The 24,005-nt window shown below is 38.0% G+C and overlaps 2 protein-coding genes across 2 annotated transcripts; one reads left to right on the forward strand and one right to left on the reverse strand.

Annotated features, from left to right (window-relative positions):
• Positions 1 to 553: 553 nt before the first annotated feature.
• Positions 554 to 6,739, reverse strand: asb13b (ankyrin repeat and SOCS box containing 13b). Its single transcript, XM_004069919.4, has 6 exons — positions 5,767 to 6,739; positions 5,073 to 5,272; positions 4,060 to 4,210; positions 2,541 to 2,675; positions 2,054 to 2,245; positions 554 to 1,970 (listed from the first exon to the last, which is right to left on the reverse strand). Exons 1-6 carry the CDS (start codon positions 5,807 to 5,809, stop codon positions 1,822 to 1,824), a joined length of 870 nt encoding a protein of 289 aa, XP_004069967.1. The 5' UTR covers positions 5,810 to 6,739; the 3' UTR covers positions 554 to 1,821.
• A 1,367-nt stretch (positions 6,740 to 8,106) lies between these two features.
• Positions 8,107 to 11,100, forward strand: tasor2 (transcription activation suppressor family member 2). The gene is made up of 5 exons (XM_023955683.2): positions 8,107 to 8,970; positions 9,191 to 9,339; positions 9,503 to 9,598; positions 9,676 to 9,748; positions 10,988 to 11,100. The coding sequence occupies exons 1-5, from the start codon at positions 8,937 to 8,939 to the stop codon at positions 11,098 to 11,100; spliced, it is 465 nt and encodes a 154-aa protein (XP_023811451.2). The 5' UTR covers positions 8,107 to 8,936.
• Positions 11,101 to 24,005: the final 12,905 nt, after the last annotated feature.

Below are 24,005 nucleotides of genomic sequence, written 5' to 3' on the forward strand. Positions count from 1 at the left end.
TAATTAAAAAAAGGGATTTTCTGTCCATTTTTTATGTGTAGTGGGCTTTACAAGGTTCACTAATGTGTTATTTATCATTCGTATGAGATGACTCTGAACTAAAAACTGAACTAAAGTCATCACAAACCATTTTCTGAACCATAAACTAAACCATAGACCATAAATGTTAACTATGAACTTAAATAAAGGGATCATAAACCATTTCCTAAACCATAAACTGAACAATAGGCCATAAATGTAAAATATAAACTTAACTTAAGAGAATATGAACTCTTTCCTTATTTTCATTACAAAAGAGCTTTAGTTTATTTATTTTTTTACTTATTTGTTTCTGGGCAGTGTGTGTGTTTGTGCGTGAGTGTGGAGGAGCGAACAAATTTTGTTTGTCTAAAAAAATCCCTGATTTCTCCGTTAATTTAAATAGAAATTCAGTTCATCATATCAAACTAGAAATAAGTTTTAAAATAAAAACATGTAAAATCTCAAATCAAAATCTAACAGCTAATCTGATTAATGTAATTCACTGATATCAAAAGACGAGACGACAATGAACTTTTTCAACTTCATTCTTTTTTATATAGATTATGGAAGTATAACCATCTACATTATTTACACATTTACAGGAAATTTGTAACAAAAAAAACAATGACAGTGTGCAAGTCATCAGTTTAAGTTTAACTAAACCTTATTTAAAATGCTATGTAGCTAAAACTCATCTGAGCGAGTCACATCTCTGTGAACTCATTTTCAATTCAAAAAAGCCGCAACAGTACTTAAGTACTGAAGTACTCTGAATGTGATATGAACAAACTTGTTCCTCACACTCAGATTGGAGTGGGTAGTTATTCCATTTCTGGAACTTGCTCTGATTACTAGCGCAGGTAGGGACAAAGGAGAACAATATTTCACACATATGATTCATAAAAATATAAATCTGCATAAATAAAGAAATGAGAAGTTAGAGATGAAAGTTACTGGCTTTAAGAGATAGTACTTGGAATACTTTACTGTCTCAATATCTCTGTACATAATTTACAGCAGACCAGCCCTTAAAAGTGAAGAGCAAAGACAAAATATAAGGAGAAGCTACAACACGTTTCCGTAAAGACCCACTCTGATGAAAGTTGTTTTTGTAGTCTTTTTAACATGTTCTTGTAGTATTCTTCTGATGATGGAGTATTTCTATATTCAAATTGTTGTGAATCAGGAACAGATGAAAAACTGCTGTTGGAAAAAGATCGTATTTGTTACACAAACACACTGGATGGGCATCAAGCTCCCTGCTCCACTTCATTCTGATGCATCCAGTTGTAGACAAATAGATCCATGTAGGTATTTGTTTTCCTTGTCTGATCTGGCATCTGGCTCTTCAATATACGACTGGATAGCTCCAATATTGCTCACGATTTTTGTTGCACCAATAATGTTAGGCTGGGGTTGTGAGGGGCTTTAGGCCAGTGGGAGAGACTGTAAAACGATGGGTGACGGGAAGTGCGGGCAGGCTTACTCTGCTCTAGCAGTCCCACAACTCCAGAGGAAACTTCTGATTATCCACTGCCACTCTGCAGACACTATTTCATGGAGAACAACACAGATTTTTGAATTTAGCTTAAAAAAATTGTTTTTTAAAACTGCATATTAGTAAGTAAAAGACCACTGGGAACGCTTTTAAAAAAGATCAAAAGATGATCAGAGTGGGACTTTAAGTAAACCGTTCTAAGCAGACTTCATGCAGAGAGAATCTTCATCATTGTGTCACATGTTACATTAAAAAAACCAACAGCAGAAAATGGTACTAAACAACACTGAAGTGTCAATCTGCTAAAGTTGAACAGCAATAGGTGGTGTGTAGGAGAGAAAGTTTATGATACTTTTGGGCAAGCCCAGCCCAGGTACAGCGTCCTGCGCTTTGTGGCCGAGACTCCTCCGGAAAGCCACTCTGCTTAGCTGCTGCAGACTCAGAGGGTTGTCTGGGGGAGAAGAGCCACCATGGGGTAAACTTTACTGTTGCGTCAAGCTGACAGGACGCTACACTTTACGTGAACACACTTACTCTCAAAGAACTGTAGACAGGCGAAAGAGGGGGATCCCACACTGGTGTAGTGGATAGGTTTTTTGTTAAGGTTATCTCTGGCAAACACATTTCCCCCAAACTCCACAAGAAGCTCGATGAGGCCTATGTTCTTTGCTTTGGCTGCGTGATGAAGAGCCGTCTCGTGGAGTTTGGCTGCATTCACGTTTGCTCCTTAGTAGACAAAAGCAAGTTTGTACAAATGATATAAATATATACATCCTAAGGCACTTTAGGGTTCAGGATAATTTAATAAATTGAAGATAATTTATTACAAATAAAAGAAAGCAGCATTTCATAATTATAATGAATAAATCCCTTCCCCATCAAAGAGCATCAAATAAAAACAACAAAAGATGTAAGTCACCTTGTCTTGCTAATGCTACATTCAGGACCAAACCCACCTACAAACATGCAACAAACGCACATTTCAACAGAGCTACATAGCCGAAGGCAAGTCTAGAATCACCTGCAATGAGGAGCACTTTGGCGCATTCATAATGTTGCCTTGCACAGGCAACATGAAGGGGTGTCCCATAGTGGCAGTCGTGTGCCTCCATGAAGGCCCCGCGATCTATCATGAGCTGAACGCAAGCCGAATTACCTACAAAAAATACAAAATAAAACACTTTCTGTTAATATAATCAACATTATAGAGAAGAATGTGTCATGGTACCCCCGGGAGTCCTCTCCCCCCTCCTTTCGCTTCCACTGTTTGGACCCAGCTGCCGGCACTACCATCATCAAACCCGCAGTATTTCAGATGGCCTGTTTCCAGTATTCATCGCCAGTTCGTTGCCAACTATGGTGAAGTACCTGATCTCATGTGTTCCTCGTTTGTTTTATGAAACTCTCGTTGTCTCTGAACCCGTTACTCAAGTTACCCTTCCTGTCTGTAGGACAAGCTACTTCCACCAAGTGCCTGCCTGGGTCCAACTCTCGTCAAGATCCCTCAAGCCACCACAAAATCAGGAACTCCACCCACGCCACATCCTTGAGCCACGCTCCGTCAGTGATCCGCCAGGTCCACACTCCACTCTCAAGACAAAAGGAGGGGTACTTACCATCTGGTCCTCCTCCAGGACTTTCCCTCCACTGATCCACTCATCCATTGCCAAGAACATTAAAATCAATTCACTGCCTAAACTCTTGGGCGTGATCTTTCCCGGTTTCAGCGTCTGGGTCTGTTCTTGTCATTGTCAGTCATGACAGAGTGGCTGCACTGTACAAATCAACCTTTTGTTACCTGTAGTTTAATGACAACAAAGATGAATGTACTCTTATCCATCCATGTCTCCTCTAAGTGTTCCATGACCTAAACACAAATAAGCAAATGATTTCATTCAAGACTGTTTTTTCTAGGTCCTGAAAGAACAGATATGTCACAAACCCTAACCCAGAACCGTAGGAAACTACTTTCATAATGACCATGAGAAACCTTTTAATTTCAGAGAAAATAAGACAAATTCTTTTCAAAGCTGTTTATAAGTAAGTGTCCTATATTTGCAAAATTGTTTTTAAATTGATTTAGTTTTTGTTTTGTTGAACGTTCCTTTACTAAGTTTATGTAGTAGTTGTATGATGTGAAACTTCTCGACCCAAAAGTACAGGCAGAATCCTAAAGCAACAGCATGTTTTGATAAGCCAGACACTGATACAAGTATAGTAATGTAGATATTTGAAAAAAATAAAAGGATTTTGTTGACAAAATCTAAGTTTGTCAAAGTAATATTTTACTGCCAATTTTGGCTTTGCTGTAAGTATGCATTTATAACAGTTGTAGCTCCGAGGGTGTCGGACTTCAGGCGCCGAAAACCAACATCCTGCTGGTTTCTGTAAAAAAATTGCTGCTGAAAACCTAGATCATGTGTGTTTTACTAATAAGAAATTTCACTAGCAGGTTAGTTGGATAATATACAGGACACTGACCGCACAGAGCATGGAGTTTGTGACCCCTGATAGATATTTCTACATACATCACAACATACCTCCCATGCATGCCTCGTGAAGAGGAGAGAAGGTGAACAGTGGAGGATTGACTGTTGCCCCATACTCCAACAACAGATTGACACAGTCCAGGCTCCCAGCCGCACAGGCGTCACAAAGTGGAGTGCTACCGTCTATGTTGCGAGCATCCACCTGTAGGTCCAAACCATATTTATTCCACACATACCAATAATGTGGAGCACTATAATGATCCAACCCCACTACCTCTGTAAACACAATGTGTTTACATGCCATTCAATATCATGTAACCTGGAAAATTTATTTTTTAAAACACAGTAGGATGTTAAAGTCCCACTCCGATCATCTTTTGATCTGTTGTAAAAGCGTTCCCATTGTTTTTTTCATTATGATTATGCTATTTTTATCCAAAAACTAAAAACCTGGGACGTTTTCTAGGACATAGTTTCTGCAGGAGTTTGTTTGCATGGAGTAAGCTCGTCCCAACTTCCTGTCATCCATCTGTTTACGCTGTCTAGTTTACAGCCCCTCACAACTCCAACCTAACATTACTGATGCAACAAAAATGGCGAGCAATATTGGAGCTATCCAGGTGTATAGTTTTGGGCCAGATGCCAGCTCAGACTGGGAAGACAAAGACGAACATGGATAAGTCGATGCATCAGAACAGAGCGGAGCGGGGAGCTTGTGTATCTTCTATCTATGAGCTATAAGCTGCAATTTTTTTTCTGCTCCTGATTTACAACAATTTGAACCAAGAAATACTCAGAAATGCCATTTTAAGCCTAATTCTTATGTTAAAAGCACCAAAAAAAAACAGTTTTCATCTTTGTGGTTCTTTAAGGAAACCCAGTTTCCTAGAGTAAATCTAAGCCTAATTTTATTACAAAGAGAAATGCAAACGTATATTGATAAATGGAAGATTGTGATTTGTAGCTTACATGCTGTGTATGAAAAACTGCATATTTCTCTGGTAACCAGGTTCCTCTCAAAAACCAAGTACTTCTAGCCCATGCAAACTGTGAAACCACCTGACCTGAGCTCCAGCATCCAGCAGCAGCCTGACACACTGCGTTTGACCCTGTATGCACGCCTCATGCAGAGGTGTGATGGAGTCCACAGACACAATGTTGACAGCCGCACCTCCCTCAATCAGTTGCTGGAGCTGAAGGACTCTGCCCTGTGCGGCAGCCTCATGCACCGCTGAACGGTCAGTCCAGAATCCAAGGCCATGGGCTGAAATGTCAGGAGGTAAACAAAGCGGGGGGGTTTACAAAGCAGAATTTTTACCTCGAGTGATTCAAAAGACATATTTGGATGCATTTGATTATCTCCTCGCTTAGAAATGTGGTACTATCACTGTATGTGGAGAGGGCATTGATATTACCAAACAGACTGATGCACACCTTTACAGACCACAAATACTGATTAAACTATACTGCAAGGTCACTATTGTGGTGTCAAATGAGCATTATAACAGCACAGCTGACGTTCTGCAACATGAACCTCACTAACAAGCTTAAGGCTTTCTCCTGTTGTCTGAGTTTTAACATTTTCTTTAAATGAAATGCACTAGAACAGACTTAGCTGCATGCAGTCTCCGGATTAAATTAAACCTAACTGAAACCAAACCGCATCTAACAGCTAAGCCCCAGTAATAGCGAGCTCTTTTTAAGGAAACTGTTGTCTTGTGTTACTGTGTTAGTCACCATCAACTCTAAGCTTCTTACCTATTTCTCCATACAAGGACGGTCTGGTCCGAGTGATCTCCATTACATCATGTTCTCGCTTTTCTCTGTGCTGGCCGCGTAGATTCAACCAAACGAGCGATTCGTTTTAAAATAACACAACGAAAACGGTATAGGATCCATTAGGAGTAATCAACACAGACAACTGGTGCACAGAGCTCAGCGAAAGCGGCGGAGGTCCGGCTAGGATAAACAATGGCAAAGGACTCTGGGATTTGTAGGCACATGCCTTTAAAGACCACGATAATTTTTTTTTTTTTTTGGAAATAACTGTAATTAAATAAAAGAAAGTCACAGAGATATATGGTATGCAACTATATAAAGGATGAGCATGCAGGATTTTGTTTTTAATTTAGGTTGACAATCTAAAAAAACAAAATGAAAATATTTAGCATTTCATTAGACATTTCATAAACTGTGCATTTTGCTTGCTCATTAATTTGCCATTGAAAGGATTTTTGTGGATCCACTACCAAATGTTAAATTTCTCTAATGAATAAATATCTGAACTATGGTTTTTTTTTAAACTTTTATTTTCAAGACTGTTTTAAAAATCCTCTGAATTAGAGCTGCATGGTCACAATCTGCAGCAGCTCCTAACAGAAAGATTTGTTGTTCCAATCCACTGTGGGTCCTTGGGTTTGCATGTCTTCCACAGGCTCTCTAGCTTTCTTACTGCTGTCTTAATCCACAGGACATGTTTGTGCTTGTAAATCTCTTTTATGAACCTTAAAAGGACTGGCAACCTAATTAAGGTGTACCTTTTGACTGTATATGAGAGCTGGACCGAGTGAGTGTGACGTCACCCATAGAAAACAGCTTACTTCCAGGTCCAACAAAATGAAATCAATTTAGTCGCCTTTTTTTTAATGATAAAGATGCCACCATGATGGAGCCAAATAACTTTAGTGAGCAGTGATTGGTCCAAGTCATTGTTTTTGTGGCAACCAGTCTCACCAATCAGGAGTGAGCTTGTTGCAGGCTACACCCCTACCACTTGAAACAGGGGTACATAAAAACTGTCAGTCAAATGTTTCAAATTTCGACAATTGGCCGCATCTTTTTACTGAGGCATCTGACTGACCAGGTTATCATTCAAATAACTTGCACTACAGAAAAAATATCATGAAATCATGTTATGTTAACATGTTAATATCATGTTATTCTGACAAATATAATGACAGAGTAAAAGCTGTTTATTTCTCTGTAGAAGTTTAGGGGTTTTTGGCCCATTGAAACCAGCACAGTACTTCCCCTTTTGGAATACAAGAGGGAGAAGTCACTCAGTTTTGTTCTTTTATATAGCCATTCTGTGAACTCTGACTTTCCACATGACAGCTGAAATAGGTTCCTTGTATCCAGACTGTAGTAGATATAGATGAGGATTTGTTTTTCCAATCTGTAGGACATGGTGTTAACCTGCTTGAAGTAGGCTATGAACAAAAATGTTGCTTGTGCTTGTTTAAAATTCTTGTCCAAATTCTGAAGGTGAATTCACCGGCTGCGGCAACTTGCATTCAAGCAGCCACTTTCAATAAAAAGTTGACATAAACACCCATAAACCCAGGTTAGATGGAGAAAGCTGATTCGCTGTGGCAAACCCTGAAGTAAAAAGCCGAAAACAAAAAAGAAGATGTTGCATTTGTGAAGTACAACCAGTAAATTATTCCTTTTCATTGAGTCTGCTTCATAAATATCCAGGCAAGTTAATGTGGATCCAATGGATAACACTGTGTCTGTGCAGTAATTGTTTTTCTTTGTGTGCAAAACACATAGTTTACATGTAATAAATGTAATCAGGTGGTAAACAAATAAGCAAAAGGTTGTAAAGGTTTAATCATATGGGTTGTGTCCAAATTTCCTTCACTACTAGTACATTTACCATTCCGTCTGAATTTACATTTCCAAAATCCAGTTCTCTAATAAATTTCCTACAAGTTTCTACAAAAACCATCAATGCTCACTAGATTAGTGAACATTGACTACAATCAAATCTGTTTATATTTTTTTTCATGTTTTAAAAATATAGGCTATTTAAAACTGTTTTTTATTACCTAGATTAGTGTAAAGTTTTCTTCATCAGAAGACAGTGGTTTCATAAATAGTCTTTGTAAAATGTTTGATTTTATTACTTTTTCACTTCGGGAAGTGGTGACATCAAATTTGAAGTTAAAAAAAGTAGTGAGCATGTCGTCCAAATTGCTTATAAGATCCAGGGCACTGGATTGTTTTTTGTAGTTACAGAGTACAAAATCTGTAACTACAAGATCTGTTACAGAGTAGGAATTTGGACATAGCCATGGAAAATACAAGATTTGTTTTGACGCTTACAGCTTTCCATACATCCTGGAAGGGTTGGTGAACAACTGGACTAGACTAGGATATCTAAAAAGTGTTTTCCTGCTTTAAGTTTAAATTTAAAATCCAACCAACAAGTTTAGGGTCTGTCATAGACGCTTGTCTAGAAGGTTTCCAATGTTTTTTAAAGTATGAATAAGAAGTTCAAAAGTTTTAATTCCATATATGCAAGACTTTCTTTTTGATGGCAAGGGCTTTCCATAGGTCCAACAAAGTTACAGTTCGAAACCAGCAAGTTTTAACCTTTTGTTTCCTAAAGACTACTTTTTAATCCTTCCAATAAGTTAGCGTCGTGTCAACATTTGCGTGTTTTCTTAGTTCATTTTTTTCTTATCTCCACGGAAAGGTCGAGAAGCGGCGTAGAGACGTGTGTCGCAACAACGAGCTAGCTTTGTCAACTGTTGCTTCACACACCAGTTTGCCGTGGACTTTCAAGATGGATGCCCACCCGAGATAGGTTTCTGTTTCTTTTTCGGATCCTAAAGCGAAATGTGTCGCACCTGCGCTTGAGGAAGCACACGAGGAGAACAGGAAAGCCTTTTAAAAACCAAACCTTCGTGTTGACGGAGACTAAAAAGTTACGTTAAAGAAGTTTGGACTGCGAGGTGCTTCTTCTTAACTTCCTGGTTTCTTGTGTATGATTATGCCCGTTAAGTGTTGGAAACGCTGCGGGGACTCAGAGATTTTTATCATTTAAAGGACACATGGCATGTAACAAGGCGGCTAGAACGTTTAAACCGAGAGCAAATTGTTTTCTTCAAGGAGGAATGAGGGAAAGGCAGGTTTCCTGAGCGATGGAAAGTGGAAAAGTTGGTGCCTCGTGGAAAGGTAACTCTTCTGGTCACACATGGTGCCATAACACGTATCAGTGTATTTTACTTTTAATGTAAAGGAACCATTTAGCTAAGTGTGTATTTGGTTAAACAGTTTGGAAAAATTAATTCTCAGCTTTCTCTCCTCCCCCCACTTCTGGTTTTTCCACCCTTGAGTTGGAGACAGCTGTACTTTTCCAGTACCAAAATGTGGTTTTCCTTCTTTTTTTTTTAAGGTGTTTTAATACCCGTGTCAGAATCTGCGGACATATTTCGGAATACCATCTTGACTGCTCTACAAAGTGCACACCTGTATGAAGAGTCAAAGCAGTTCTTCAGATACAAATCTGCAGTTCTAGTAAAGAATCCTGCATTGGAAGAAAAGGTCAGCCCCTATTTTCTGCATACACGCTTAAAGTAGGAACCCTAAACTGTGTGCAAAGTTGTACCACACTAATCTGTGAACAAGGTGCTGCTAAACAAAAGTTTAGATGTGAAATTTGATACGAGTTCAGCTTTCAGAGTGATTTCTGTACTTTGCCTTTCAGTACAATGCCTTCCGAACAAACAGGAAAAATGCAGGATACACAGAGGACGAGCTCAAAGAATCATATGGATTTCTGCTTTTCGACGATGCCAGCAAGGTACAGGCGTATTGACATAGGAGGAACATTCTCAGTCGAGTCTGTTCAAAGTTGCTGACTTTATCGTTTGCTTTAAGGCTAATGCACTCGGAGAAACTGGTGTGCTCACTGGAAACAGCTCATGCTCAATTCTAGGAGATCCATCGAAGGGTAAATAAGCTCCCACTTCCCCCACAAGTACATAACAAAAGCTACCTTTGATCGGCACAAACAGACAAAAGACACTAGATCTACTTACGGTTTCTTGCTGCAAAAAGATTCAACAAAGTTTAGGATCCACATGTGGAAAACGTGTATTGAAGACGAAACAAAATAAACGTGCTCTGTGGGAAGAGCTGTAGAGCCTTTTGAAAATGAAAGCAAAGTATAAGAACCTTAACTATACAAGTGAAAGTGGAAGAGGTTTACTTAAATTTTGAAACGGAAAGTGCAACTTGAAGCGAGCAGGCATGCGGAATAGAAACAAAACTCTTTTCTTATCTACTGAGCTGCAGACAGCTTTTTCTAGGTACTTGGATAGTTTAAAAAAACCTAATTGTTTAAAATCACAAATAGTCAGAATGCTGTCAAATACACCAGGCAAAAATATTGTTTTGTAGTTTTGAAGTATTTTATAACGAGGTATAAAAAGCCAAAGTAGTACATGCTAAGTCACTAAATGTACAAATCAGTTTCACTTCACATCAATTTCTCCTTTGGTTTTCTGTACATGTGACATTTAGAAGCTTTTTATTTAAAAAAAAAAAACCTGATTTAAAAAAGGATTTGGTTAATTTAACAGGAGTTATGTCTTCATACTGCTGGTGCAGGATTTGGGGAAAAAAAACAAAACCTGTAAAACTCGTTTTCTGCAATGCAGTTTCTCCCCTTGAGTCGGATTTCTGACTTAACCTTTTTTCATGGAATAACTTTCCTTTAATTTACCAAATGGATAAATGTTGTTTTTCACATTTGTTTGTAATTTACAAATGCATATTTATTATAGTTTTTTTTTTTTCAAAGGTCGTAACTATTCCACTCAGAAAAGCAGTTGCCTACTTTTTTTATATGTAAAATTACATCATTAGGATTTTATTTTAGGACAGTCAACTTTTTCAAGCTTATGAAACATTACGAAAGACTGTTCTGAAGGGAAGCAGTGCATTTTTTTTCTTCTTTACAACATGAGGCGTGTCTTTGCCTGACCATGGCGCTGTTGTTTTTCAAGGTGTGGCAGGCCTGAGGTGTGTTGGTTTTCTGAGAAACAAAACACTTAGAAACACATGAAAAATTTAATCCAACCACTTGGATTCTTTTTACTTTTGATTCTTCTAAAAAAAAAACAGCCATCTATTTGTATTTAAGTTTACAAGTAATAAGCTTTTAAGTAAAAACTTTCCCTTTTGATAGGTATTTACATCTCGATGTACTCCGACTGTTTGGATCAAAATCGCTGGTATCATGGGAAATCTGGATACATCGCCATCATCAGGTTGACAAAGGTACTGGCAGTAAAATTTTGAATTATCAATGAAATAGTTCTTTGACACTGGCATCACCCAAAAAAATGTCTCATTTTATAACAGGGAAAACAAAAAAAGGTTTTAGAAAACTACACGGAGAGGTTTACAGAACCAACGGTGGGGTTTGACTGCCACGTCTCAGATCAATTGGCTTCTGTGTCTGCTAAAACCAGTTCGTTTCTTGCCTTTGAGAGAACTCAGGTATGTGTTGTCCTGTGTGTTTTGCCACTGGGTTTCAAAGTAAAAGACTTAAACAAAACCTGAAATTTTCAATCTTTACTTTTCAGTATTATATGTATGAGCTTTTAGACGACACAAGCAATAGAACTGGGGTGTCGCCTGCCGCTTCCTGTCCATTTGCCATTGTATCATTCTCATACAATGATACCAAAGCAACACCATTTGTTCAACAAGAGAGAAGGTTCTTTTCATTTTTTACTTTTAGGTTTAGTCATATTTCTGATCAAAACCATTTGACATTTTTCATTTATTTGTTTTTTTTTTTCTTTTTCAGTGAACCAAAAAACCAGGGTAAGTTTCATGAGTTCTCATAATTACACAAAAAACTCCTTATCAATATTAAAATTACCAGTTTAATTAGTGTCTATTGGTAAAAATACAAAAGTCTTTTAAATCCTGCTCTGAAGCTTTAAGCCTTTAAAAGGTTGAACTGTGGTCCCTTGCTATAACCAACACTTTTTATGGTCTCACTGATTTTTTTACAGTGCAATTATTGTTCTTTTTACAGTGCACTGTGTTCTTCATCTTGATTGCATATAGACCATTGTCAATCAACCTGCTCCATGCCGGGTCTCCTGTACAGTACAGAATGCGTCCGTTTTCCAACTTGACATAAATCTTCATCGCAATCAGATCTTTTTTTTTTCAATGAAATCGTTTTTTTCGATGAAATCTAGTGTTAGAGACAGTTTGAAACTTTAATTGCGTTTCATTGCTTTACCTCCAGTGTTGTCAGAGTTTGGAAATATAGGGATTAATCAAGCAACTTGTAATCATTTGCACTGTTGTACATTTTTAGTTTGTCATTATGTTCCTTGGAGAGGAAAGCTTCAAATTGGAAGCAAATTCTACAACGTTGAGCTGAGGTTGGCTGCAAGGGCTTTGCTTCCCACCACATTGTAAGTCTAATGTACCTAAACAGGCACAGTACTTTTTTGACACATGCATTGCTAAAGAAAAAAAAAGTTCAACCTGTTTGTTTTTTTTCTTGTGCTTTCCAAGGCCACCAGTGGTGAAAGTTGACCTCGCTTCTATGTCAGATGTGCAACGTCTGCTGCCAAGAGCTGTTTTTGAAACCCCCTTCACCGATGAAGGTGTGCTTTTTAAAATTGCACAGTCAACAAAATATGGATTTGATATTTCAACTGCTTGACATGTGTGTTGTCTTTTTCAGTTTTTTTTGACAACCTTTACTGCACTTTATGTGAGCTCATGCTCTCCGGAGAAGAAGACAGTAGCTCATTTGATCAACTTCTGTTGGAGATAAAGGAGCGAGATCTTGTGAGTAGAGTTTATTTGGTACTTTAAATAAGAACAACCTTATAACAACCAGAATCCTTGGAAATCTCGTTTATACTATAATAAAATGGAAATTAATTGATGAATCAAGATTGAACAGCTTGAACTAAAGAAAAATTAGTCCTAAAAGATTCAAGATTTGTTCATTGTCATTTCACCCATGATATTTGCAGAGGAATAGACAGGTGACGCTAGATGTTGTTCCTCATTAGTATGACAGTGCAAAGGAAAAAATTAAACAATGATCTTGAGCACAATGGAAACCATCATTAAGTTATTAAAATTAAAAATTCACAATGTTATGTTTTTTATGACCAACACCAAAATATACATTTTTGACAGGCTTTCACGATTCCATTAAAAGAAAAGGGATTTCTTATCCTGTTGCATTCGTCCCACTTCCTAAGATATGATGGTAAGTTCCACAATAAATACAGAAAATCCAGTTTTTCCACTGCATGACCAAAGTGTTAAAGTCACACTGATGTTTTTCCTTTTCTTTCTTCTCACGCCCCTCTAGATACCGAGTTCACTACAGCTGGGCTACTGCATGGCATTTTTGTGTTTCCAGATTCTTCAGCTATAAGACCAGGTGAAGATAATGATAGATTTTCTTTTTCTCATTTAACTATAACCAATCTGGTAAATCCTTGATTCCCAAGAGAAATTCATTTGTGGTTACAGACAGAAAACAGTCTCTGAATGAATTCAACTCAGTGTAAGAAAAAAGTTATGACTCCCTAGTTTGAGCCACAATACACAGTATAGGATAAAGTTAAACAAGCTTTGTGATAAATCTTGTTTAAAGTTGTTCTTCTCTTGATATGCAATGTTGTCTTTTTAAAATAAGATATGTTGAATATGTATTTTCCTTGTTTTTGTTACAGACACAAAACCTGTTAAAAAAGGGCCAGAAGTGTCATCAGATATCCTTCAGATTCTGCCTGTCCTGAGTTATGCCGAGAGTGAACTTGAAAAAACCCCCATGGACCAAGACCAAAAGCCGTGTGAAGTCTTGTTGGAGCACATGCAGAGTTATGCCACACTAATAAATCCAGGACTGGCAACAAGCCCCTCAAGGGATGTCAGCATATTTCCAGACCAGTATGATGTTGCTGAAGCCCATAGGCACATTTATTCTAAACCTGAATGGACTTGTCATGGGTGGCAGAGCTTGTCATCGTACATGAGCAAGCCAGAAACATTTCAACTCCCGTTAGCCACAGTATTAGAAATCCTGGCAGCAAGACAAGCAGATCAAAGAGAAGACCTTGATGATGATGTGTACATTTGTTTGTCTTCACCTGAGGAGACGCAAGCCCACCATCTTGACTTGGTTGTAGAAGATGACTTAATACACCAGCAGTCTACTGTCAGTATTGAGAAGTCTTTGGACATTGGTGTGCCAAATACTGAGACACATCTGGAAATTACAACTATGCCTGAGACTATTTCACAAGCTGATGTTACAAAAGACATTACAAGTTACAAAGGCTTAACTGAACTGAAACAAGTTAATTTTGGAGGAAGTCTTTGTCCAACTTTGGAAGACCTTCCTGCCGAACTCATCGTTAGCATCACCTCTGCTGAGCAAAGTATGAGTCCTAAACCAGCTACTAATTCCAACAACTTTCAGTTTTCTGGTTTCTCTACTGGAGACTCATTTCCAACAGTGGAAGAAAAGCCTTTTGGTAAAGAGACAGAAAAAATAACAAAAGTTTTGGACTCCTCTGAGCCTTCAGAAAGAGTTTCTGCTTCTGCCAATGTGATGGGGACAAAAACCAAACGGCGCAGAGGGTTTATCAAAGCACTGCAGAACATTTCCAAACCTTGTGATGACACCTATGATTTACCTGTTGGTGTAACACCAATGGAAGTTGAGGGTTTAAACTACAGGATGGAGGAACACACTAAGGAGATGGATCACCCACCGTTGCGTGAGTCCTCCAAAAGAAATTGGAGGAAATTTCACAAACGTAAGCGAATATTTGGAAAACTAAAAAAGAAAAAAGCGAGACCTGCCACTGAACAAAGAACAGACTCTGGAAAGCTGAACTTGGACGGAACAATTTTTATGGAAAGTGAACCTTTCTCTCTAAAAAGGAAAACTGAGCGGGGGGACCTCAAGCCAATCATCAGTATCTGTGGGAGAATTTTGGTACCTCACGGTTCAGGACAAGTCGATGATCTATTTAGGTCTTTTAATGTCAAACCTCAGCTTGCCAAAGGGGAGAACTGTCCTGACAACGTGCTACATGGGGGCACTCTGAAAACTCCCAACACAGTTGAAAAAGCGCAAGACTCTGACATTGCTTCATTGATGGCAGTAGAGGAAACCAAAACCACAAAATCCATTCCTGGGGAGAACCATCATCTTTCTGCTGATTCAAGTCTGGAACAGAGTCATTGGGAAGATATAGTGGCTTTGACTTCAAACACTAATGAAACTTCTTTAGAGAATGATGACACCAACACTCCTTTACAGGACACAACACAGGAAAAAAAAATGGAAACATTGTCTCCTACAAAGATAAAAGAAGGTAAAGTACTAGGCAAACCAAAAACGGTTATTTCAAAAAGAAAGCCCAAAATTGGTCTGCTTGAGACATCCAAGAAGATGGAAAGCACAGCCCAGGATACCGAACCCTGTGTCAAGAAGGCAAAAGTACTTTCTGAAGAAACGAAATGTGAAAACGCATCAACACAGGAGACAAAGGATGGGGTTGCTGACATTGAAAAGATGCCGTCATTGGACCCTAGCTTTGCTTTTGCCCTGGGACTGACCCAGAAAAGCAGTCTCAATGAGGGTTTGAGTATGCCGGACCAGGAACCTCAGCAAAGAAAAGGTCTAAATGATGACAAAGAAAGAACCTCGCTAGAAGTCACAAATACCCTCCCAATAACATTAACACGGAGGCACAGGATTAAAAGGCTCAAAAAGCACGAAGGTATCACTGCAGAAAACGTAAAGGAAAAATGTAAGTAATATTGCAAAATTTTTCAATTTACATTTCTCTGATAGTGATTTGTCTATACTAATGTCGAGTATGATGTTTAAACTGACCCCTTGCTTGGCCCTTTATTTGCCATAACTGTTGGGGTGCTTTTTGTCTGCTGTTGTTTGAGTCTTTACTCGCTTCAATGTCTGCTTTTGTCTTGCTTGGGCAGTATTTTGGTTTACTGTTATTGATATATTAGTCCAGCATGTTCCTTTTAAAACAGAAACATGTAATACATATTGGTAAAAAGTCCCTAAAGCCCTTTTTAAGACATGAACTGCTTTCTGTGAGAGAGTTCATGCCCTGAGAAGGACCAACTCCATTTTCTTTTCTTAAACTTTGAGTGTCTTGTTATTTAACTTGGTAACTCAACACATGTAGAACTGCACAATAAGTCAAATTACCCAAGTTCCATTAATATCCAAAAAAAACTATTAATCTTCTTGTTTATAGCTGCACATAATTTACCTTTATAAATATTACCGCACAGTAGAGTCATTGTTGGTCATGATTGTATATTAAATCAACAAAAATGTTAAAAAGCATTTGAGGTTCCTCTACATTGTTTGACCCCTATGTGTGACATCTGGTCCTAATGGAAACTGAGGGTATCGTATTTTTTGGCCCATAAATCACACTGCATTGTAAGACGCAATTCCAATGAAAGGAGAATGAGTGGTCTTTTTTCATACATAAAAGGTGATTGATCAAAGAGCACATTAGGAAAAACAAAACACTCCTATGTATTATAACTACACTACTCAGAAGGCCTAGAGGTGCCAAGAGACAGGCAATTGGTCAGAGGGGTTGACGGGAAGTTTTTCTAGCGAACTGTTATTGTGCGCCTCTTTTTTCTGGAAAAAGCAGCCTTAGCAAAGAATGCAACATGACAGATAAGTCCAACTTCATCCACAGTAACACAAGATTGTTTAGTTGCAACACAAACACAACAATGCACTCACTTTTTCAGTTTATGTTGAAGAACAGTAAATATCACTCTGCCAGGCTCCTGACTACGGTAGCTGTAATGCTCCGACAATCCATCAAGCAGTGCGGTTTCGTAATTTACAGAAATTCTACTAAAATACATTATTGAGTACAGTGTATCATAGAAAATTAGTTTGAGGTCAGTAAACACACCAAAATTTCATACATAAGGCACAGTCAATTTTTGAGATAATTCTAAGTTTGTATGTGTGCTTTGTGGTAAAAGAAAGTTTCTTTAGGTGTAGCAACTTTTTTGTCGCATATAATCTTTGAAAACGAAATAGTTGCTGCTCACAGCCCTGTCATGTGTTATTTGACAATAATTTTTGGATCTCATTGGATTCTGAAGTGATCTTGAAGTGGGAATGGCACATTTACTGGAGTTTTATGATTCACATTCACAGAATGTTAAGCCAAAAACCTAAACACTAGAAGTTTCCCCCTAGGGGCCGCCTGCTTGTCATTCAAAATAGTTATTAGCTCTGGTAAAACCAAAACATCTGAAGCAAAAAAACTCAGTTGCCCACAGTTGTCTTGAATGGTTATAAGCAAAAAAAAACATGAAAAATTTCCTTGAAACCAGACTAAATGCATTTATATTAAAGGAGAATCTGGCTGTTAACATGGGGAAAAAATAGAAATTGCTCCTTTTTGCAACCAACCTCTAGTGTTTATTTTAATTTAAATTGATTTTTTTATGCAGTTGCTGCATTTGGTATTTGCCAGGTTTGCATCACATTTGGGAACACTTGGTGAAAGCTCATAGAATGTTGTATTAAAATTTTATAATGGGTTGTGTTTTGCATCTGAGAAGGGCTACATGTATACAAAATCATTTTATATGTGCTTTCAGTGTGCCATGTTGTATCTTCATGCAGTTTCTCTTTTTTTTCCCCCCTTCTGTTTTGTTTTTACAGGGTGGCTGCATTTTCAAACTCCATCTTTTCAAACTCCAGCTTTTAGTGACAAAGTCGAAAAGAATGACTGTATTAGAGATATGTCTGTCAGGAAGACTGTTGAGAAAAACATGAACAGTTCTTGCTCATCTACAGATGCTTTGAACTTGCTTGCTGACTTGGCTCTCAGTAATGACCAGGTTCCACCACAACCAAATCCATCAGTTGAGAGAGAACCTGAGAGGTGTAACCTTGCAAAAAGTCTTACAAGTTCTGAACAACAGTCAGTTCTTCACGCTCTGCTTAAAAACCCTGCTGTTAGTTCCGAGCAGCCTCTTGAGCCATCTCCTCCAGCCCCTCTTATGAGAGACAATGACTTTGTTGATTTGGTTTTTGCAGAACATGCTTATTCACAGCCCCCATCTTCCTCTCCACTGTTGGGTTTGTCAGGTACACATTTAGGTGTTTCAACCAGAGTGCTGCAAGATCAAACCAAGCATGCAGATGAAGATAAAACACTAGCCACTTCTGCCATTCCAGAACACAAGCCTTCAGAATACCTGCTCACAGGTACACAGGCACAGAGACAAAATTTCAGAAACTCTCGTTCCGTTTCCATAAAGGAAGGATCCATTCAAGTAACGAGGCAATGGCAAGAACACTATGACTTTAATCTGGACAGCAAGTTCACAAGTGACCCAAAAATCAGAGTAGTCACCCGAGCTTTACATGGGTATGTACTTTGTCTTACTTTTTATTACAGGTCAAGAAATGGAAACACTTTTTTTTTGCCATGCAATGTATGTTTGTTCTTATTGTTGCTAATTTTTGTCCATTTTATACCTTTAACAGGCCGTGGAATTCTCCCATTCAGGACAATAGTGAAGAAGTGCGACTTATCTTTCATATGTGGATAGGCCTGTTTTACAGTCGGACTACAGCCCGGTTTTTTACTGTTGACTCTCCTTTTATGCTGTCATGTTTCGAGAGTTACTCTTTAAAAGTGGCTAACGAGATTGCATCAAGCCCAGCTAAGCCTGAATCTAAAACCACTTCATCTGCTTCTTTTGTGAATTTACACACTTCACACTCTATGGAACCCAAAGCTTTGAATCTCAGGAAAGATGAGAATACCATCTTGAAACCAGAAGCTGAGATCCTTGATTTGTCGGTAAGAAGCACAAATGCGAAGTCTGGCTTTTCAGAGCCACAAGTTCACAGAAAAGTGAACTCTGTTTCCAATGAAAAGACTGGATCGTCAAACAAAATTAGGAGGAGGAAGTCATCAGTGAAGTCTCAGGAGTCAAACATATTTAAGGTTTGTATTTCTTCAATATGTTGCATGGAGCGACAACCCCAGGCCGTGAGAGCTACTGGGCTTCTTTCATTTTAGACAGTTGACTGCCTGAATCAGATGGGAAACTAATCAAACTGTAAAGACTAAATTGATTGAAGAAGGAATAGGACATGAGTCTCAATAACCCATAGTTTTTCATCCCTTATCTGAATGTTCTTACTTCTTTAGTTTGTGAACTTAGGTTATTCAAAATCCTAAGTGTATACTTGTGACCATAGTGGGGTTTTTTTCAAGTGTGCCTCAGCCAAATTGACAAATCAAACCCATTTACATCCAAGGATCTTGCCAGATTCAGCAGTTAATAAGTAGCTGAAATGCTTATTTTGTGCCCAATTAAACTATAAACTCAACATCAACAGTGAGCTTCTATCATAAAAGTTAGACCATAGTTAAACTAATTCTTAAGATTAGTTTGCAACTGGTCAGATGACAAACCAAAGTGCTTGTTTAAAACAAAAACAGAGAGAGAAGCAATATCTTATCTTGAGTTGCTGTTGAGATTTTTTTAAATCCAAATTCTTCCCCAAGTATACAACCTAAAAACACTCACCTCTTGGTAAAACAATGCTTACTTGAAAGAAACTCAAACAAGTTTTGTTTTATGAAGGAAAAAAATACCTGAAATTGGTATTCATGCTCAGCTTCATCTGGTAAAGCAGAATTGATTTAGGGATAACTCATAAAAAATCTGTTATACCTGTCCTCGTGTCTGTGTGTAATACCCACCCTGCTCAAACTTATCTGCCTATATTGACTGTTGTCATTAGCTGGCTTCGGAAGAGTTTAATGCTTGATGATTTACTGAAACAGGTGTCATCAGCAAGCTATCACAGAAAACACGCTAGCTAGACAGTGCGTGTTGAGTACCAGGGTTGGGAAACCATGTCCAATTGGTATATGTCTACCCAAATGGTGGTTCTTTGAAATGGCGCGTTACATTCAGAAAACAAAAAAACCATAACCGTTTTAAAATTCTGGAGCTATCAGTGGTGACAGGAAAATGACATGTTTTTTAAAATAACATAACATTGTCCATTTACCTAATTAACGTAATTCCAATGTATTCTGGCCCAGAGATAGGCAGCTTAACGCCAAGACTTTAAGTTAGTAAAGTGTTGAATAATGGTGTACATCTGCTTTTCCGTCAGAATTGACTGGTTGACGTTGATTGAAAAATTACTTTACTACTGTAAAGTATTGCACATGAGTGCCATTTCTTTTCTCTCAGCTTTAGAATCGTTTGGAATTGCATTGATTGCATAAATGGTTGAGGAGTTACAGTAATTCAAAGAATGTCATTTGGAACTGTGCTAAAATGTTGATCAAGATGTAGCTAAGTGTTGAAAATGTTTGAATATTTTTACAATATGCTGCAATTATTGATAATTGTATAAAATGTAAAAATAAAATTTTGTTTACCCTTTCTTTTTCAGGTTGAAAAAGAGAGTAAGCAGTTCTCAGAAAACACAAGGGAAGTTGAAAAAACTGAGAAGCCAAAAGAGGTTTGCCTGGATCACACTGTTACATTTTTTGAGAGGAACGGGACGTCTATTTTTCTACAAAAGGATTCTGGAGCAACAACGCAAGCTTTCTCGGAATATGGAGAGGTCAAGGATGGAAGCTGTGAAGATGGTGCTTGCATGAGAAGTTTTGAGAGTACACAAACTTCAGGGGAGTGCTTGAAGCACAATAAATTGGATTTATCGAATCCTGTTCCAAACAAAAATGGAGACATTGTTGAAACACAGGATGTGCTTTGTGCGGATGAGCATGACCCACTGGAACTTGTCCTTGTAAAAACCTGCCCAATGACAACTAATGTGAAGCAGTCTTTACAAACTGAAAACTGTACTGCTTCAGATAAAGAAAATATCGTCTTGGATGCCAATTATTTGGAAGATGACGAGTGGGGTTCAAGAAAAGGATGCAAGTCAGCCCTGATAAAACAGAGGAATGATCTTAACGAACATGTGCATATGGAAGGAGAGCTTCACGTTAAGGATCACTTGAGAGAAAATGGACTTGATGAGAAAATGAGTGTCATTTCTCCAATGGAAGTTGATCAGGATTTAAAGGATGCCAAAGTACCTCAGATGTATAACCATAATCCAACAAAAGAGGATTCTATTGAAAAATACAGTCCTCAAGTGGAAGTGGATCAGCAGCTACCTCTGACAATCAGTCCTAAAGAAGACTGTCATAACCTACATGAAAATCAAATCACTTTAAAAGACAAAAGATTCGTTTCCAACAGTCCTTCAAGCATTTTTTCTGCAGTTCAGCATATTCACGACTCTAAGACACAGGAATCTTTGGAAGAAGCTTGTCTTCCACTTGACGTAAACTGTATGAAGGCGCCATTGTCTGTCTCTGAAGAGAAGACCTCTTTTGATAAGTCTAACACAGATTTGTCTGATCTCAAGTCAAAGGATGTCATTGAAGCAGGAGTTCAAGATAAAGTATCAGATGTCAGTTTTGATCTAGGTTTTAATGATCAAGAAGATCAGGTACATGGATCAACTGATAGGATTGGTGAGAGTGCAACTCCAACAGAAACATTTCAGCTACAATCTCATTCTTCTAGGAGTGACGATAAAGACTTGTGTGTGACAGGCATGTCTAAAGAAACAGATCTCAAAGAAGATGAAGCATCTGAGGTTGTGCACAAGTGCAATGAGGATGCTCTTCCATTTTTTATAATGGTCATTCCTGAAGTACATGCAGTACATGCACAGTCACAAGTAGAGGTTCAAGAACCTTGTCAGGGTCTAAAAACGATGCCACACGTCACAGGCAATATCAATAGCACATCTGTTCTGCCCAGTGAAGTTTGTGTGACATCTCAAAGTTGTCGTTTAAAAGGGGTAGATTCCACTCAAGACACATTGATGTGTGATGTAAATGAACCTCACAAACAAATACTTTTAGAGAGTGTCTTTGGCAGCAGGTCCTCTACTCCCACTGTGGATGAAAAGCAATATGAAGTCATACCTAGTTCAGCTAGTTGTAGAAAAAGTCCTGTCTTTAGTGGTAAAAAAAGCTATGAAAATACTACTCAGAAATGCCCCGGCCAAAGCTTGGAAGGTCTTGATGAGCAGCCTTCTGAGCAAAAAATTAAAACTGATTCTATCTACAAAAGTGAAATTCTTTCTGATATTAACCTAAGAACAGTTAGAGTTATGCAAAACATAGACAGATTCCTCCTTGAATTAAATCCAATGGACATGCCCAGCCAGATTAAAACAGAAGGCATGAACATTTCTCTTGATGAAAAACATAATTCTATCGAGAACTTTGACTTTACTTTCTCAACACCAAGCCACTCTTCTGGTGACCCGAAGAAAAATAAAATGGACCCACAAGTGGTGGTGGATTCCTCAGTCAGCGAATTAAAATATCAGAATAAAAAATCATCTGATAACAATTTGACATCAGCTGTTAAAAATAAAACTACAGATGTTCTTGAGATTAAGAAGCACTCCAAAAGGCAGATGTCATCAATTTCTAAATGTCATTTCAAAAATGTTGATGAATACGAAACATATCTAGACCCTGATTGCCATTTCCAGAAATCTTTAGTTTCTACTGATAGTTTGGAAAATGGTTTTGACTCAGATAAACCTAAAACTTCATACGTTGACCCTTCGTGCATTCTGTATCAGGAAAAAGAGCATTTCAAAAACAGCTTGATTCCATTATCTCCATCTATGCAGTTTTGTGAATTTCCAGAAGCTCCCACTGATTTTGTTCAAGAAAGTCCAGGTGTTTTGGTTCAAAGTTCGAAGGAAACAGATGATCAGACCACCAAAAATGTAAATGAGAAAGACCTCACAGACGAAACGCGAATGTGTTGTGAAGATGACTGCAAGCAAGATCCATCGACTACAAGCTCCCTTGTATGTACAGTTTTCAATACGGGTGGGAAAAACCCTTATTCTTTTCTGGAGCGTCTCTCTCAAAGGTGTCTGTGTGAAGACCTTACTCAGGCATCCATGGAACAAGAGTGCCTTATTTTTCTGGACCAAATGAGAAATCTCCTGAAAAAGAGTAAAAGACAACAATGCCACCAAGAAACTAATGACAGTTTGAGGATGCCATGTACCAGTCCTGTGACAATCAAGTTCTCGAACTTAGATGAACAGGAGGATTCATTTGATTTATTGGACACATCACTCTTTGGCCAAAAGATAAAGGTAGACATTCACAAAAAGAAAGAGCCATTAGTCATTACAGAGGAAAAAGGCAAGACACCAGATACTCACAATCTGTCCCAAGGAACCAGAAACCCAACCAATTGTTCTTGGGTCTCCAATGTCACATCAGAATGTGCAAAGCTGTACAAGGCAAGGATGCATGAAGTATGTTCTGCCAAGAAGGTTCTGTCTAAATCTAAAACCTTGAGGGTACAACAGAACCATTCAGATACCAAACACAATGAAAAAATTGATTTCTGTGATAAAATGAAGAAAGAGTTGAATAAGATTTTCCAAAGTAATCTAAATGCTGTTGTGAAGAAATCCTGCAAGACAAAGAACAGATTCTTCATACTGGCAACATCTGATGAGCGGTTCTTTGAAGAAACTAAGGTAAGAAAAATTCATGAAATATGGTTTTCTTTTGAGTGAACTGTACTCACTTAAACATTGCACTGCTAGAGCTTCCCTGTAATAATGTCCATGGGTCTTCTTTAACCTGTTTTTGTGGCCATCTTTGTAAATTAATGAACAACCTTGCCTCTGTGTAGGTTTTGTGGTCTCCTTCAATTGTTACAATGATTTGCATGTTCCTCCTTTGCCTGAATATTCATACATTTTCTGTGATGTTTGAATTTCCCATTTTCTAATAAGGTAATCGTTTTTTATCCCTTCATGTAAAAATCGCCTACTTGGTTTACACAAAAAATATCTAACAAAGTCATTAATGCAGACAAAGTTCTTTCATTTTGTGTAAATTGGGGGCAATATTTTAGAAAAACTAAAATATGAACAGTACTGGGCAAAAGTTGTCAGGTGTGAAAAAAGGCTCTGAACAAAAGGTTTACAATAATTATGTATATCAATTTATGAAATGTAAAGAAAGCGAGCAACAGAAATATTACCTTTGTTTACCCACAAACCAGCATCAATT

This window comes from Oryzias latipes, chromosome 6, assembly GCF_053564925.1.
Source record: "Oryzias latipes strain Hd-rR chromosome 6, Olatipes_Hd-rR_3.1".
NCBI classification, from domain to species: domain Eukaryota; kingdom Metazoa; phylum Chordata; class Actinopteri; order Beloniformes; family Adrianichthyidae; genus Oryzias; species Oryzias latipes.

Coding starts and splice junctions, on each gene's coding strand:
- asb13b (XM_004069919.4), bottom strand. CDS start 5,809: ATGGAGATCACTCGGACCAGACCGTCCTTGTATGGAGAAATAG. Junction 2,246..2,540: donor CAAAGTGCTCCTCATTGCAG/GTGATTCTAGAC, acceptor TTGTCTACTAAG/GAGCAAACGTGAATGCAGCC. Junction 1,971..2,053: donor CTGTCTACAGTTCTTTGAGA/GTAAGTGTGTTC, acceptor CTTCTCCCCCAG/ACAACCCTCTGAGTCTGCAG.
- tasor2 (XM_023955683.2), top strand. CDS start 8,937: ATGGAAAGTGGAAAAGTTGGTGCCTCGTGGAAAG. Junction 9,340..9,502: donor ATCCTGCATTGGAAGAAAAG/GTCAGCCCCTAT, acceptor TTTGCCTTTCAG/TACAATGCCTTCCGAACAAA. Junction 9,749..10,987: donor TCTAGGAGATCCATCGAAGG/GTAAATAAGCTC, acceptor CCCTTTTGATAG/GTATTTACATCTCGATGTAC.